Source organism: Nylanderia fulva, unplaced genomic scaffold, assembly GCF_048542155.1.
Source record: "Nylanderia fulva isolate GAGA-0341 unplaced genomic scaffold, ASM4854215v1 Scaffold69, whole genome shotgun sequence".
NCBI lineage: Eukaryota > Metazoa > Arthropoda > Insecta > Hymenoptera > Formicidae > Nylanderia > Nylanderia fulva.
Window position 1 is genome coordinate 416540 of NW_028190797.1, and position 15850 is coordinate 432389.

The window sequence follows — 15850 nt, forward strand, 5'->3', positions numbered from 1 at the left end:
ATTTTTATCAGAAACGGGCAATAATATACCATTCGATTAAATTATTACTTTGCACATTACTATTATTTATTTATTTACTTATTTATTTAAATAAGAATATTTCCTCTAATACAAATAAGATATATATATATATATATATACATCCCAGCAAACACCGATATATAATTGTTACATTGCTATAATAAAACGGAATATAACAGGTAATATAACGTGTACGTTACATGTAACATCCATGTTAGTTGTAATTTCCCACTCAGATGTAACATTTTTAATATAACATATATTACATTGTAGTTATATTGCAATTATATACCAAATAGCACATTGATGTATTGATAACTCAGTGCTATCTTGGGATGTAATGACAATATAACTACAATGTAATATATGTAATATTAAAAATGTTACATCTATGAGTGGGAAATTACAACTAACATATACGTTACATGTAACATGCTTGAATACTTACATGTATGTATATAACATTTATATATCGTGTTTGCTGGGATAGTTGCAAAGTGTTTACATCAGAAAGAAGAGCATTACAAGAAAACGCTGATAAGAAATAATAAAACAAAATACAAAAAAAGACATAAAGATACAAATATATCTAAAAAAGACAGTTAAATAAAGATCACTTGAAAGTGTAGAGCGGTATGTAAAAAAGATCGGAGAATTGTAGGTTAGGTTATCCGTAAAAAAGCTTACTCTACGAAGAAATTGATGTTGGATTTCTTTACATTAATGTTTGTGGTAGTAATATAACATTGTATTTGCATTAAATTCGGATGACTCGATATTTCATTTTTAGACGCTTGTTACGCAGAAGAGAATCGAAACGTAGTAGTCTCCCTCTCTCTACTCGCAAAAAGAGAAACTTAATTATGACTTCAGTTCCCCGTGGTGCTATTGTACGATACATGCACGAAATACGAGGTACGTTGCGTGTAGCCATTATGCTAAAACCGATATAATTTAACCCACACCGCTTGAAAACCGTTTCGTTAATGCAGAATACTTTGTCCGTGAGGTAATTCTTCGCGAAAAGGATGAGTTCATCCTTCTTGCCTATTAAAAAGGCACACCGAAAAAATTGTATTCTCAAAGTAAGAGGGCTGTATACTATAAAAGTCTCTCTTAACAGATACTCTTAAGTGTTTCTAGAACATTCTCTAAAATTACAGGAATATATAAAAGAATTTATTTTATAGGTTAATAAGAAAAATGATGATATTTTCCTTTATAAATTTCCAAAATTATTAATAGCAGTCACTATATAGTGTTTAAATAGGAGTTGTAGAAATTAATCGACCAAACTAGCGAGTAAATGATTTATTCAGCTTCACGACGTTTCGACCATGTGATTGTGGTCCTTATCAAGTGAAATAAAAAGAATTTAATTAAAGTTAACACATTATTATATAAATTTTGTCAGTAACATTTCTTACAACTATATAAGTCAATCAATAGAACAAAGCGAAACATTAAACATCATAACCCATTATGCAGATCGTTTATTTGTGGCGTTATATTATTGTATCAACGTATATATAATTATATATACTATCGCAATTTATAGTGCAATGCAATATGTTTGTCACTGAAGTGGTTTTAATTAATTAGAAGAATAGATAAAGTTGATAAGTGGCTCAAAACAGAAAATTTGAGTGATTTAAGAAAAGTGTTTATGTGTGTGAATAAGTAATGTGTAACGTAACCTAATTTAATCGTTCACTTATTGTTAGCCTGCATACAGTAAAATAATTTACTTTTTGTTAATGTAAAAATAAATCTTATTTTGTCTACATTATTATAAGTTAGAAATAATTAATATTAATTAAATTAATATTAATATATTTAGAGGATTTGTTAAAATAAGAGATTCCTTTTAGCATCTATTGTAGAACAAGATATGCTAAAATAGTATCACGTTTAAGTCAAAGTACATGCTATATAACAGAGTACATTATATGAGATTGCGAAGTAACTTGGGTTAATGAATTAAGAACAATTTGAGTAAACTTGGTGTTTTTTAATTAAAAAATGAGAAATAAGGATGAAATATAAATAAAAATAAATTAAACATGAAAAAAGCCTTTTCATAATTATATATCCATTATTACTCCGCGCGAGTAAGTCGTCGCCGTGTTGTTTGCCAAAATAATTGTCGCCGTTTATGGAGTTTGTTCGCGCGTACTTTCGCACGAGCTTTTCAGCGTCGCGCACAGCGTTGTATTTTAAAGCGTTCCTGCCTCTCGCTGTTTGCATTGAATTACGCCGGCTTTGCGACGGTGTCGTTGCACACGCCGTATGTACGTACGTATGTAATACGCGAAGGGTACATACGCAAGAAGAAAAGATGAAATACCACGCGTACCCTTGTCTCTCAATCTCGTGTGATCTTGCCAATGCGTTTAAATGAGCGACGAGAGCGACATGTGGCGGCGAATGTAACATCGGATATGTAACAGACGCGCGCGCGTTGATATTCTTTCCTAATTCCATGTAAATCATCCCGCGCGACCGCTCTTTCCACTTGGACATATCTCGGCCACGTGTGAATGCGTCTTTATAAAAATATAAATGCATATGACGCGAAATATGATGCACAAAGAGAAAAATGAAAAAAAATAAATAAATAAAGGAGAAGAATGAAAAATTAAGAGTGTTTCTTTTATGTTTTAAAGGGATGCTGATTAGATCTCCATTATCGATAAATATTATTTTCATTTAACTCTTTATTGGCAATTCAGAATGAAAAACTTTTTACTAAAACTAAAGTATTCATAATAACAAATCTTAGCTACTACATGTATATATTAAAAAAACAAGAAAACTAAATAATTACAGTTTTTCTATCGGTCTTTTGGATTGGGTCAATCTAACCTAAATGATAAGAAAACTGTAATTTAACTTTTTTGGTTTCTTTTTATATACAGATATAATAGTCCAGATATGTTATTATGAATAATTCAATTCTAGTAAAGAACTTTTTATTCTGTATAGGTAATAAAGAGTTAAATAAAAATCATATTTGTCGATAAAACATTTAATCAGCATCTCCTTAAGGGGATCCCTCAGCGAACGACGAACTTCGATAAAATAATAGCGCCCTTCTTTTTGAGTTAAAAATATCGGTAATTACCAACTAATTTTCGAAGAATAATTACAGATATATCGTTATATGATCTAACGGTCAACCCAGCGTTCTCGTACGAGAAAACTTCCTTTCCCCCCAATAATTACAGATATTTTGAATTTCACATTATAAATCATCCAGATCAAACATGTATTAGAAATCTAGCTATGTAATAATGGCACATATGAAGTCACTTTTTGCTACGTTTAATACTATTATAAGTTTGAACGTAAATATGTATCGCTGTTTTCTGCTCTATTATACCTACAACGTACGCACACATACGTACAAATCGTAATACAAACTATACTTTTATATTGGACTTCTAATCTAAATTTAGAAGATAACAATGCTTTTTATCATGTATGTTAATCCCAAGGATCTTGTGTTTATATTCATACAAAATTTATATTTTTAATATAAAGTATATAATATGATGAGTTGACAGCTCATCTGTCATTCGAGACGTCACATCGAGATAAAGTAGATAAGGAAAGCTGTAATTCCGTAATTATTTCTCGTTTTTTATATGAAATTGAACTTTCTTGGGATCATCGCATTTGTATTGCAATCGTAAAGAAACATCTTTAATTTTATCAAATTAATTCGACAAAAGACTAGAAGTATGAAAATAACAATTGTCATTTCATTTTTGTCATAATTGGTCAATTAACATTGTATGTACATACATGTACAAATGATGTCATTAATATCTTTCCACTTGAAAATAGCCATGTCTGAGTCAATATTAGCCATTGAGCTTTATATATACTGGAGTGAGCCATCGAAGAGTAGGAGTAATAAAAACAGGTTTAAAAGATAGATAGATTTGGTTTAGAAGTTATTTTTATCAAAAATGATTGGTTGATACCATTATGATATCATAGCTAAAAACAAAAAAAATGAGTTAAACTTTGACATCAAACCTATATCTGTTCTTTTTCTGTGGTGTTTATTTTAACTTTAATTTTATACTTCCATAGAAGAACTTGTGCAAACTAAAACCAGCAGATGGCTGGAAACTGTAGCTGATGGCTCACTCTAGTATATATAGAGCTTACAAATTAGCTAGACACATTTAGTGTCTATAGTTATTTATGCATCATGATTAGAACATAAAATATCAATAATGTCATCCTGACTAGGTTTTTTGAAGCACTAGTAGTAATATTTCAGAGCCAATTTGACAGCTCTTGTTTGTAGAAAGGAGAATAAACTACGAACTATGAAAATTGAAGTTTTGAAAAATGTACGAGATAGTTGCATACATTCGATGATATGTTTACACTAATGAAAGAATGAATAAAATTGTAAATGAATGTACCGCGTGATTAAGTTAACACAATAAACTAATGGAGTGAAAGAACGTTGCTTCATTTTTACCGTTGCATAAAATATTATGCATTTTTAATCAAATATTAGATCAAACTCTGTATACAGCTGAAGATGTTGTAGATAATAATGTACCCAGCAAACACCGATATATAATTGTTACATTGCTATAATAAAACGGAATATAACAGGTAATATAACGTGTATGTTACATGTAACATCCATGCTAGTTGTAATTTCCCACTCATAGATTTTTAATATAACATATATTACATTGTAGTTATATTGTAATTATATACCACATAGCACATTGATGTACCTGTATTGATAAGAGTGCTATCTTGGGATATAATGACAATATAACTACAATGTAATATATGTAATATTAAAAATGTTACATCTATGAGTGGGAAATTACAACTAACATACACGTTACATGTAACATGCTTGAGTATATAACATTTATATACTGTGTTTGCTGGGTATAAAAGAAGATTTGCGAGAAGAGAAATTTCTTATACACAAAGCTAATTCAAAAGATTTCCAGTTAAACGGCGAAATTCAATTGCATTGATGCGACCAACATTTCGAACGTGCAGATTTTCCTATAAAATTGCATCTCTCTAGAAACTACCACTTCGATCCTATCAACGTGGGGATCTACTAAAGACATTGAAGAAAGGGAGGGAGAAGCGAGGGTAGTGGCTCGATAAGGAGGTGTGGTGCCGTGACGGCAGCATTGTTTCTTGCCGACTGCTGCATCGGCGGCTCTGCAGATTGCACTTAGCGTTTTCGCCGAGTTTTTCCTCCCATCCCCCGCAAAAATGAGACGACCACCGTTCAGGGGTTCGCCACTTCTTCTTCTTCCTTTTTCTCTCTTTCTCGTGCTTTATCCTTCCCTCTGCCATTGAGGGAGAGAAGTCGCGAGGGTCCAATGAAAGCCCACCCTCCAACTTGTTCCGCAGATCTGCGCGAGAAGGTTGGTAGGGGAATTCGAGAGAAACGGAGAGGACAGGCAAAGCAAGGGTAAAATTTTAAATGCATTTCCGCGGGGAAGAAAGAGAGAGGGACGAATGGGAGGAGAGAAAAGACGAAGGAGGAGCGCGATATAAAGTCAGTGCTCTCGATTCATCGCGTTTCGAGAGCAACATCGGCAGAATTTAATATCGAGCAAACGAAAGTTTAATTAGCCGGAAGTTAGGAAGTCGCGACTCGGCGGAATTCGCGCCGACAGACAGATAGACAGACAGACGGACGCCGAAGCGATATGCTCGCGATGGTGGAGAGGTAAAAAGAGGGCAGGGAACGCTCAAGAAACGTTGTCGTCACTATGTAGAACGTAATGAAGATTTTCTCTCAATGGCGTTTAACTCGGCTGGATTATATGCGGATTTGAAGAGAAAAATTTAATTAAAACTTCAGGAAGATATTTCTCTTACACACACACGCGCGCGCGCGCGCGCACGCAACCACATGCAAAGTTTTTGAACGCAAAATAAATTCAGAAGGGTAATACAAGCAATATTATTTATCCATTCTTATTGAATACTATAGGATATTGCAACAACAGTTTTTAAATAAAAAATTTTGTGATACGTATTTTAAATAAATTAAATCTCGCTAAATTATTTGCATGATCACATTGTTATGTGCATTTATTGTTCGTGTCATTCATATGTATATACCATTTATTTAATTCACTGTGAATTTATGGTATGAGTACTAAAGTTTTATTATATGTCCTGACACGCGTAAAGTAATCAAAGAATTACAGTATAATATTTAAACGAAAAATATTATGAGTTAAAATCGTACTAGGATTATCAATTCTTCAATTTTATATCTATTTTTTAACGTGTTTTGTATATATTTTTTAATTGTACTATTACTTTCGATATTAATCAGAGATACCTGATTTTCATCAAAACAATAATTTATATTTAAAATTTAGTTAAAATTATCAATGTCGAAATAGAATTAAAGAACATTAAATCACAAATATTGAACAAAATTATGGAAAAATTTATCATATAGAAAACTTATATATGAATTTTATCTCTTGTATATAATATGCCATTTTATACTATTTTCGATATTAAATACATAAAATCCTTTCTCTCTTTCTCTCTCTCTCTCTCTCTCTCTCTCTCTCTCTCTCTCTCTCTCTCTCTACGTTTTCAACTTTAAGTTAGGGTAGGTTAGAACTTTGTGTGACAATTGATATTCAATATATATATATATCTAGATATTCAATATATATATATATATACATATATATATATATATATATATACATATATATATATACATATATACATATATATATATATATATATATATATATATACAATATATATATATATATACAGTGTCCCAAAATTAATAGTAAACCTGTTAATGGCAGATTCCTGGGATCATTTGGAGACAATTTTTCCTCAGCAAAAATGTCGAGGGAGGCTATCATTTTTTGCATGTTCTCAATTTTTGCCATCATGTACCTTCATAATTAAGCCTTAAATTAAAATTTTATTAAAGTAAACTTTACATGAAATTAATAAAAGAATATGATTTGGTTAATATTTTATGTTTCCACAAGACTTGCTTTCCGAAAGACCCCTTATTTTCAATCGCTTATAATTCGAAAATTATTGATGTCTCGACATTTTCGTTGAGAAAAAATCGTCTCCAAATTATCTCAAGAATCACATTAACAGATTTATTACAAGCTTTGGGACATCCTGTATATATACATATGTATATTGTACATGTTCTATATCGCGACATCGCGAGAGATGCAATAAATTCCCTTCTTTTCTCCGCAAATCAAACTCGAACTCCAACAGCGACATACACAAGAAACTTATGTTCCAGAAACCCGTCATCTCCGTTCGGGACGCATTTATTTGGCTGGCGGAATTTTTCGGAATATATTTTCGCGTAAGAGTCGGATCGTAAATAAAAGAGAATCGCGCAAGTTTCACGTACTCAGTAGGAAGCTGTTTGTAACTGCAATGTGAATTGCATTCTGGATCTTGATTAGTGTCTCCAAGTTAGAGGAAAGTGTCAATCCAGCTTTCTCTCTCTCTCTCTCTTTCTCTTCATCTCAACACACAAAAAGACATCTTGCGAGAGAACGAGATCGTATTCACCGACGAAAGCGGCTAGAAGATGTTATATTCACCGGAAACTATTCGGCCGTCGAACTAATTTAGCGCTCGGTTTAACAGGGTCGCCCGATCTGTCCTCGACTTGTTCCATTGCGATGTGAATCGCCTTTCCAACTATCCCCGATATGACTCCTATCTTCCACGGCGAACTTTCGGGGCCCGCGTACAATCGCGTCGATAGTCGAATACCCTTACGTTTTGTTCGTTACGTTAAATCGCACACCTGGATGCCGGATGATGTTTTTACCGACCGAATGCGAGAATATTTAGTTATTTTTATATAACTTTTTATTGACTATACTGATCAATAAATCCTTTTCCACGATTAAAGTACTTATAAAAACGGACCGCGCTAGCTATGTTTGCATATATAAATCATATAAAAATCAAAAATTACAGTTTTGTTATCGGCTTCTTTGTGTCAGTTCGTAATAATACTTATTTAATAAAAAAGTTCTGCAGTTTGTCTGTGCATGAAATATAGTATACGCGGTAAGGATAATATGAAGAATTATTAGTAAACGATTAAAAGTGAGATTGCAAGTCTAATAAAAAAGTTATATATCAAAAACATTTTTACGCGTATGTGTTGTATACGTGCATATGTTTGATGTGTGGTGCTAACCTATCGGAGTTCGGCCGTCGCTCCGGCATTCCCTTAAATCGCACACCTCGTTTGCTTAATGAAAATTCGTTGTAAATCTGACTTTTAATGTTCTTTCGGAATCTCTGGCAATCCTCGCGAGATGCGTCCGACGTACGGGAAAAAGTTCGCCCCACGGTTTTTCGGAACTTTGGTCTAAAAGTCGAAGCTAAAAGCAGTTGGAGAAAGTCCAGAGCGAGCTTAATTAATACACGTCCGCGAGCTGCCAAATGGTTTTTTTTTAAGTGACATTTTTTCATGTGTGTGTCGCGTTCAATTAGCGCAGTCCCATATCTCGCTTGGCTGCATATGAGGATGGCATCAAGTTCAATATGTACCTCAAAGTCCGAATCAAATTTAGCAATCAAATTTTATTTTCTAGAAATCGAATAATAATTATAAAAATATTTTTACATAAAATAATATAGTAAAAATTGACAATAACAAACTAGCGCGGGAGGTCGAGCGCAATACAATTATTAAAGCGATTTTTAAAAGCAATGCATATAATTAAAAAATTCAATAATTAATGATTTTACTTAAAAAATAAGTATAATATTAGTTAGTAATATTAATAGCAAAAAAAGGAAACTTAAATACATGTATGTTTACTTTCTAAAAATCGATTTAAAAAATATATTTTAAGCTCACTCTTTCTCGATTAATTACTTTCTTACGAGTAGGTGAACTAACAAAATCTTTCAAATTTCTTCCATTTTTTTTTCAACGCAATAGAAATCGACATTTCAGAATCAATTTATAAAAAGGGCGAAAAAACTGACGCGAGACGGAAGCTATTAAACATTGTAAAGTATCGGATGTTGGTAAAGACTGGATATTAAATTTCCGTCCACTTCACATCTCGTTTAGCAAACAATCTATTTTGCAAACATTCTTAAATGTCTCCTTCGTGAACCACAATTTTCTTTTTCCCTCTCTCTTCTCTTCTGCGACAAAAACGTCCGTGCTTAAAAGCGAGGTAAACTTAAAAATGAATCGATATCACGTCGCATTTGATCGATGCATTAGCGACGACTTTTTCCGCCCGCTTTAAAAATTTCAGTTCTAAATGCTCTGCGCGGGATCACAGCTGCATATCTAGCTTTTTTTTAATGGATGCCGCCATCTCTCGCCTAAAAGGCCGCGCTTCCCTAAAATGCGGCGGCGAAGTGTTATAACTCCGACGTGTTGCTGGCACGAAAGGCGACTGAGGAAGAGAAGGGAAGAGGGTAGGATAGAGAAAGATCGCGAAAAATATAGGGGGAGGGAGCGAATAATGGCGGCACATAGATGATAGCAAAAAGAGAGGAAGAGAGACAAGAGGACGCTGAACCGCGAAAATAAGACTGATGCTCGACAAAGTGGCGCTAAAGCTTTCTCGTTGCGATTTGCCAGCAATTTTTCTGGCGGCATTTAGAAAATGTGCTCGTAAAAAATTCATTTTCCGCAGAAAACATATATTAAAAATGTATACTGCTATGCTATTTGCTTTAATTAAAAATTATATTAACGTTAATATTAAATTATAATATTAATAAAGTCCATAATAATGAATATTGTAAAAAATTCATTTTCCACATTTATTTACCTATATTATAAATGTATATTGTTATTTTACTTGCTTATATTATTATATATTAACGCTAATATCACGTTGTAATATTAATTAATTTTAATAAAATTAATAATAATAAATATTATTATAGTTATATATTATTATACTACTACTTATAGAAGAGTATAATAATAAATTTATTATATAAAAAAATTCTATAAATAAATAAATCTATAATAATACATAATGCTGGATAAAACTTATAATACATTTTTTCGCGTGGATATAGACCAGCTATAAAGTATATTAGTTAATATAGTTTCTGGCAAATTTTTGATTAAAAAATAAAAGTCAGAATATTGTCAGTTTTGCCTGAACGTGCGTGTTTAGTAATTTTGTCTTATCAAATTTGATTAACGTTTGAGCAGAAAAAAATAAGAATATTTTGATATCAAATTAATAGGAACTGGATTTTTATTTTGAAATTTGAAGAAACTTAAATTCATCGTTTTAGATTAATTTTCTAACTAATTTTCTATGCGATAAATTTTCTAATAGTGTTATCTATTAAAAAATAAAATCTATATACTAACCAATAACTAAACAAGATTTTGTTAAAAATTTTTTTATATAGTCATTGGACAATTTATTGTCTCATAAATCCAAAATAATAAAAACCTTCATAGTTTCTCATTTGACATGTTTTCCTAAACATTTTTCAATTCAAATAGTTTCTAGTTAATCAAATTTTATTTTTTTAAAAGATATATGCCAATTTTTCATGCATTGTGCAAAACTGTAGCAAAATATTTGAAAGTGTAACTCAAATACGTATGTTTTATTGAAGGTTTTATAAATGAAAAATTAGGTCAGAACGTACAATATAGGTATATTTTGTTTGCACATCTTTGGAATTTTCTGCAACTCGAGTTCGCGCGATATCTCTTAACTTTCTTCGATGCACAAAGGTTAATTTAACGGCGAGTGACGTCAATAAGAAGGGAACAGTATACTCATTCGGCGCTTCCTTTGCTATCTTATCGGTTTCGGCGCGGTCGACCGAAATAGACAAGATGGTGCACTCTCTCATCATTAGCCTCCATTGTTCCGCAGTTCTCATCCACGTTCGACCCATTTTATGCCTTATCAGTCAGCATCTCTCTGACGCGTTGACTGAAGTGCGCCGACGAACCTAGCCGAGTTCTCTCTTGACAAGATCGTTCGTATGAGAAACTACTGAGTTTCTCCCCATGACAAGATCGTCAGACGCCTTTTGTATCGTCTCTCGACCGAGCGCTCTCTGTAAATGTAGATGTCGTGATTTTTATGAAAAACAAAAGATAAGCAACATAATAAGCCACTTTGGTTGTACATTAATCAAGACAATATTAATACAAAACATCACTGTACATTGTATTTAATTATAACCCTAATAGCACAACATCTGAAATATATTCAGAGGATATTCACAGAATATTCGGAGAACATTCGAACATTCTCAGGATGTTCTCTGAACGTCTTCGGGATATGTGTGCTGTTCGAGAAAATATAAATGGTGAGTCAATTCTTTATTTATTATGGAATAACAAGGATAAAGTTGAATCTTAAAAAATCAAAAGTTCCACACAAAATTTTAAATAAATCTGAAACTATCATGTTTTACCGACAAAATATTAATCATTTTTGTGCACACTTATCTTTTTATTGGATGAATAAAATAATAAATCCTTTTTTACGATTAAAATACATGTAGAAACAAAATGAGGAACTTAACGATTTTATGTTAAAACAAAAAAATTTAAATTATAGAGGTAATGTAACATAATGTGAATCAATATTTGTTATAATCAATACTTTTATCTGTTGTTATAATAAAATAAAATTTTAATATATATACATTTTATTCTATTTTAATATAATAGATACTTACAAATATTTAATAAATAAATAATTAGATGAAAAATAGATAAAAATATTAAAATCTAATGTCTTAAAATAAAATAATATTAAAATAAAATAAAATTTACATTATACTAACATTTTATTTTAATACAATATAATAAAATAAAATTTCTTTATCTATGTACATCAACGAGTAATAGCATTTTTACGTAAAAATTGAAAGAAATAATATTCGCAGATGATTGCCTCGATCGAATCTATCGGTGCGCAGTCTGGCCTTTCGAACGCCAAACATATTTTCGACGATGTCGGGTCGGCGGACAGAAATATCGTCGGTGAACGTTTCGGCCATTAGCATTTCGGACACTCATGATTTATTCATGAAGAAAGCGCCACGTGTAACAGCGGCGGAGACCTAACCTCCAAAAGGGAGAGGAATTACATCTCGACGGAGGAGCTTGGTGGCAGCATATATGCAAGCAAATGTGCAACAATGCATCATGATTCGCTATGCAAACAGACACGCGCTCGCGCGCGTGAGGGAGTCTTGTGCAAACGCGGCCGCGTGTTTAAGTAAATGCATAAAACACGGGGAATAACCTCACCCGCGGTCATCCCCGAGAAATGCTACGGATGAACGGCCGCTCACGTACGGGGTGGATCGCAATTATGCCGCCGCTCGGAGTTTCAGCTCAAACACGTGAAACGTAACGGGCATAACGGATTAGCGGGACGTAAGAGGTCGCGCGCAGCTGAGAGGGAATGTTTATGTATGGACCGTGAGAGAACGTCGCGGATAAGTGTAAGCGCGCCCGCATTTGCACCTCTTTTTTCACAAGAGAGAAAAATGTTCGATTTAAACTGTTGAATTCTTTTTTGTAAAGGAGAAAAATATCAAGTCATGGAACAAATATAAAATGTTTAATTTTTTGTATCTGAAAAATGGTACATCAAAATAAAAATTGTATTTTCGAAGTGAAAGAACAAAGTGTAAATACTATTAAAATTCCTCTTTAAGAGATACTGACTATAGGTCTGTTTTATCGACATATTTTCATTTAACTCTCTATTGGTTATATAGAATGAAAAATCTTTTATTAGAATTAAAGTATTCATAATAATAAATCTGGGCTACTAAATATATATATATAAAAAATACAAGAAAACTAAATAATTAGTTTTTCTATCAGTCTTTTGCATTGGGCCAATCTAACCTAAACGATAAAAAAACTGTAATTATTTAACTTTCTTGATTTCTTTTTTTATATACATATAATAATCCAGATTTGTTATTATGAATACTTTCCCAGCAAACACCGATATATAACTGTTACATTGCTATAATAAAACGGAATGTAACAGGTAATACAACGTGTACGTTACATGTAACATCCATGTTAGTTGTAATTTCCCACTCATAGATGTAACATTTTTAATATAACATATATTACATTGTAGTTAGATTGTAATCATATACCAAATAGCACGTTGATGTATTGATAAGTCAATGCTATCTTGGGATATAATGACAATATAACTACAATGTAATATATGTTATATTAAAAATGTTACATCTATGAGTGGAAAATTACAACTAACATATACGTTACATGTAACATGCTTGAATACTTACATGTATATTTATATACCGTGTTTGCTGGGTTAATTCTACAATAGTAAAGAATTTTTTTATTTTGTATAGCTAATAAAGATTCGAATTAAATAAAAATAATATTTGTCCATAAAACAGGTCTAATCAGCATCTCCTTAACAGATATCTTTAAGTGTTTCTAGAACATCATCTAGAATTAAGAATGTATTCTTTGTTAATAACAAATGGTCGTATATTTTATGGGAATTGTTGATTAAAGTTATATTGTAATAGCAACGTATATTTGATTATAAATTAATATTGTTGCAATTTATATAGTGCAGTGCAGTGTTTGTCATTGAAGAGTTTTTTAATTATTAGAAGAATAGATGAAGTTAATAAGTGACTCGAAAAGGAAGACGAGATGAGAGAGTTAAGTAACATAATCTAATTTAATCGTTTAGAACACAAGTCTCGTGCTTCATGCTTGATCTACACGTCTCGGTTTATGATTTTTTATGGTCTTTCTTCTTTATCTGTAGGTTGTAAAATAATATATAGTTTTTTAAATGTAACAATAAATTCCATTTTATATACATTTTTTGGAATATCTGATACTAATCTTTATGGGATTCTCCTCTTAAAGTAAGAGAATCCTTTTAGCGTCTATTATGCAGAGTATTCTAAAAGTAAGTGGGACTCTAAAATAAGAGTGCAAATTTTTCAGCGATGAATATAGAATATAAAAAGTAGCTAGAGTTATATTGTTGTAGAAGATAAGAAAGTTTGCAAAGTTAATAAGTAATAGTTTGAATGTAGTAATAGAGTAGATTATAATAAGTAGCACTATTACAGTTCCTGGTGATACCTAAATCATAGTAATCCATTGATCAAGACATCATTAAGAAATATTTAAGATATCTTTAAGAAATCTTATGATATAATATCCCAAAGACATCTTAAAAACATTTTAAAGATGTCTTATGCACCAATTTTGAACATAAGTGCTATCTGGGTTAGTCTTGTAATTAACTAGATGTTTACTTGAAGACTAGCACAAGGATTATTTCTAGATTTTTTTTTGGGTATATTCGTCCCCAGGTTTAATTTAAATGTAAATCACATATAAAATTTTTCTCCATTTTACACGACGCTCTTCAGACTATTCGTGAGAACGGTTATTATTAAGTTCAACGTGCTAATTACTGAATCATTGTTTCATTATTATTCAGACAGTCTTTTACATGCTTCTATTAACTATCTCGAATCTTCCTTTCTTCAACTTTGTGGTATTCTTGGAACTTGCGTGATATTAAGAGCATTTGTAGAATCCCAAAACTTTTACTCGAGGAAGTTTGACGGACGAACGTACATCCTGCGAGAACTTACCAGTAACCACGAGCCTAGCGTACGAAGAACTTTCTACAGTGTCACCGGTCACGTGATGAACGGTGCGGCATCGATAGGTTGAATGGGCATCAGCGGGAGTCACCGAAAAGACTAGTAACTCTCCGGTTGGCAGCATGTGATGTTTCTCGCCTGCGAACAGAAATTGTAATTGTATCAGCGATACGAAGCTCGGTAGAGAGAACGCAGAATATTTTGTAATGTCAAACTGCCGTATTTTTTGTTGGCAAAATTTCTCTAAATGCATTATTTTCGAGAAATTTTATTTTTTAATCTCTGTCATTCATTTGTTTACTAATAGCGCATGTGCTGTTTTCCTAATTTGTTTTGTATTTTAATTGATGTGATTCTGTTAATTAATTTAATTTATTTAATTATTTAATTTATTATTATTAAATTTTACACATTTTCATGTTTATAAAAATACATTTAAAGGAGTTTTGTTTACATAAAATTAGTTTATACATTACAACTAACAAGGGGGGGGACATTCGGTTTTTTGTTGGTGCTAAAAACGATTTAAGGAGTGAAAACAACTCCTTAAAGAAAATTGATTTTTACATTTCGAAGCGAATATCATCGAAACGAAAAGAATTATAAGAAAATTCTTTAAATAAAAGTTTTACGGCTTCATAATGGCATATTTGGCTTTTTATAAACTGGTAAAATTTTTCGAAATAACCCCACATTTTAAAGATAATTCAGAAAAAACAATTGAAAAATTTTTAAATTATAAAGAATAAAGTCATTTTTCTGAATCCCGATTTATTTCTTTAAAATACAACACGAATTTACGAAACACTCAATATGAAGTACTCGACAAATCGCTCTTTTTTTCTCTTATATTCCTGACCTGTCGTCTTCGTCGAGCTTCCATTAATATGGAAATTTTTTTAATGGAAAAGCGGCGCCAAAACGGCCAGTTTAAAAAAAAATCGTGCCGAGAGAAACAATAATAGCAGAAAAATTATTCGCAACTAGACTCTCTCTCATATAACGAAAAACTATCTCCGTTTAAGCGAGCCTGTCTAAAACGTCCGATCAATGGAGGCAAAAAGATGCCGTATCGGCACGATTGAGAATCAATACTCGTAAAAAATCGAACGTAACCGCT

At 31.8% G+C, this 15850-nt stretch overlaps 1 protein-coding gene across 1 annotated transcript in view; it reads right to left on the bottom strand.

Moving 5' to 3' along the window:
- The window catches only part of LOC114942144 (cell adhesion molecule Dscam2), a 250788-nt gene that overhangs the window by 82265 nt on the left and 152673 nt on the right, over positions 1–15850 (bottom strand). Inside the window, 1 exon segment of the mRNA XM_085488400.1 lies at positions 14719–14868. Coding sequence (XP_085344526.1) covers positions 14719–14868 — 150 coding nt within the window.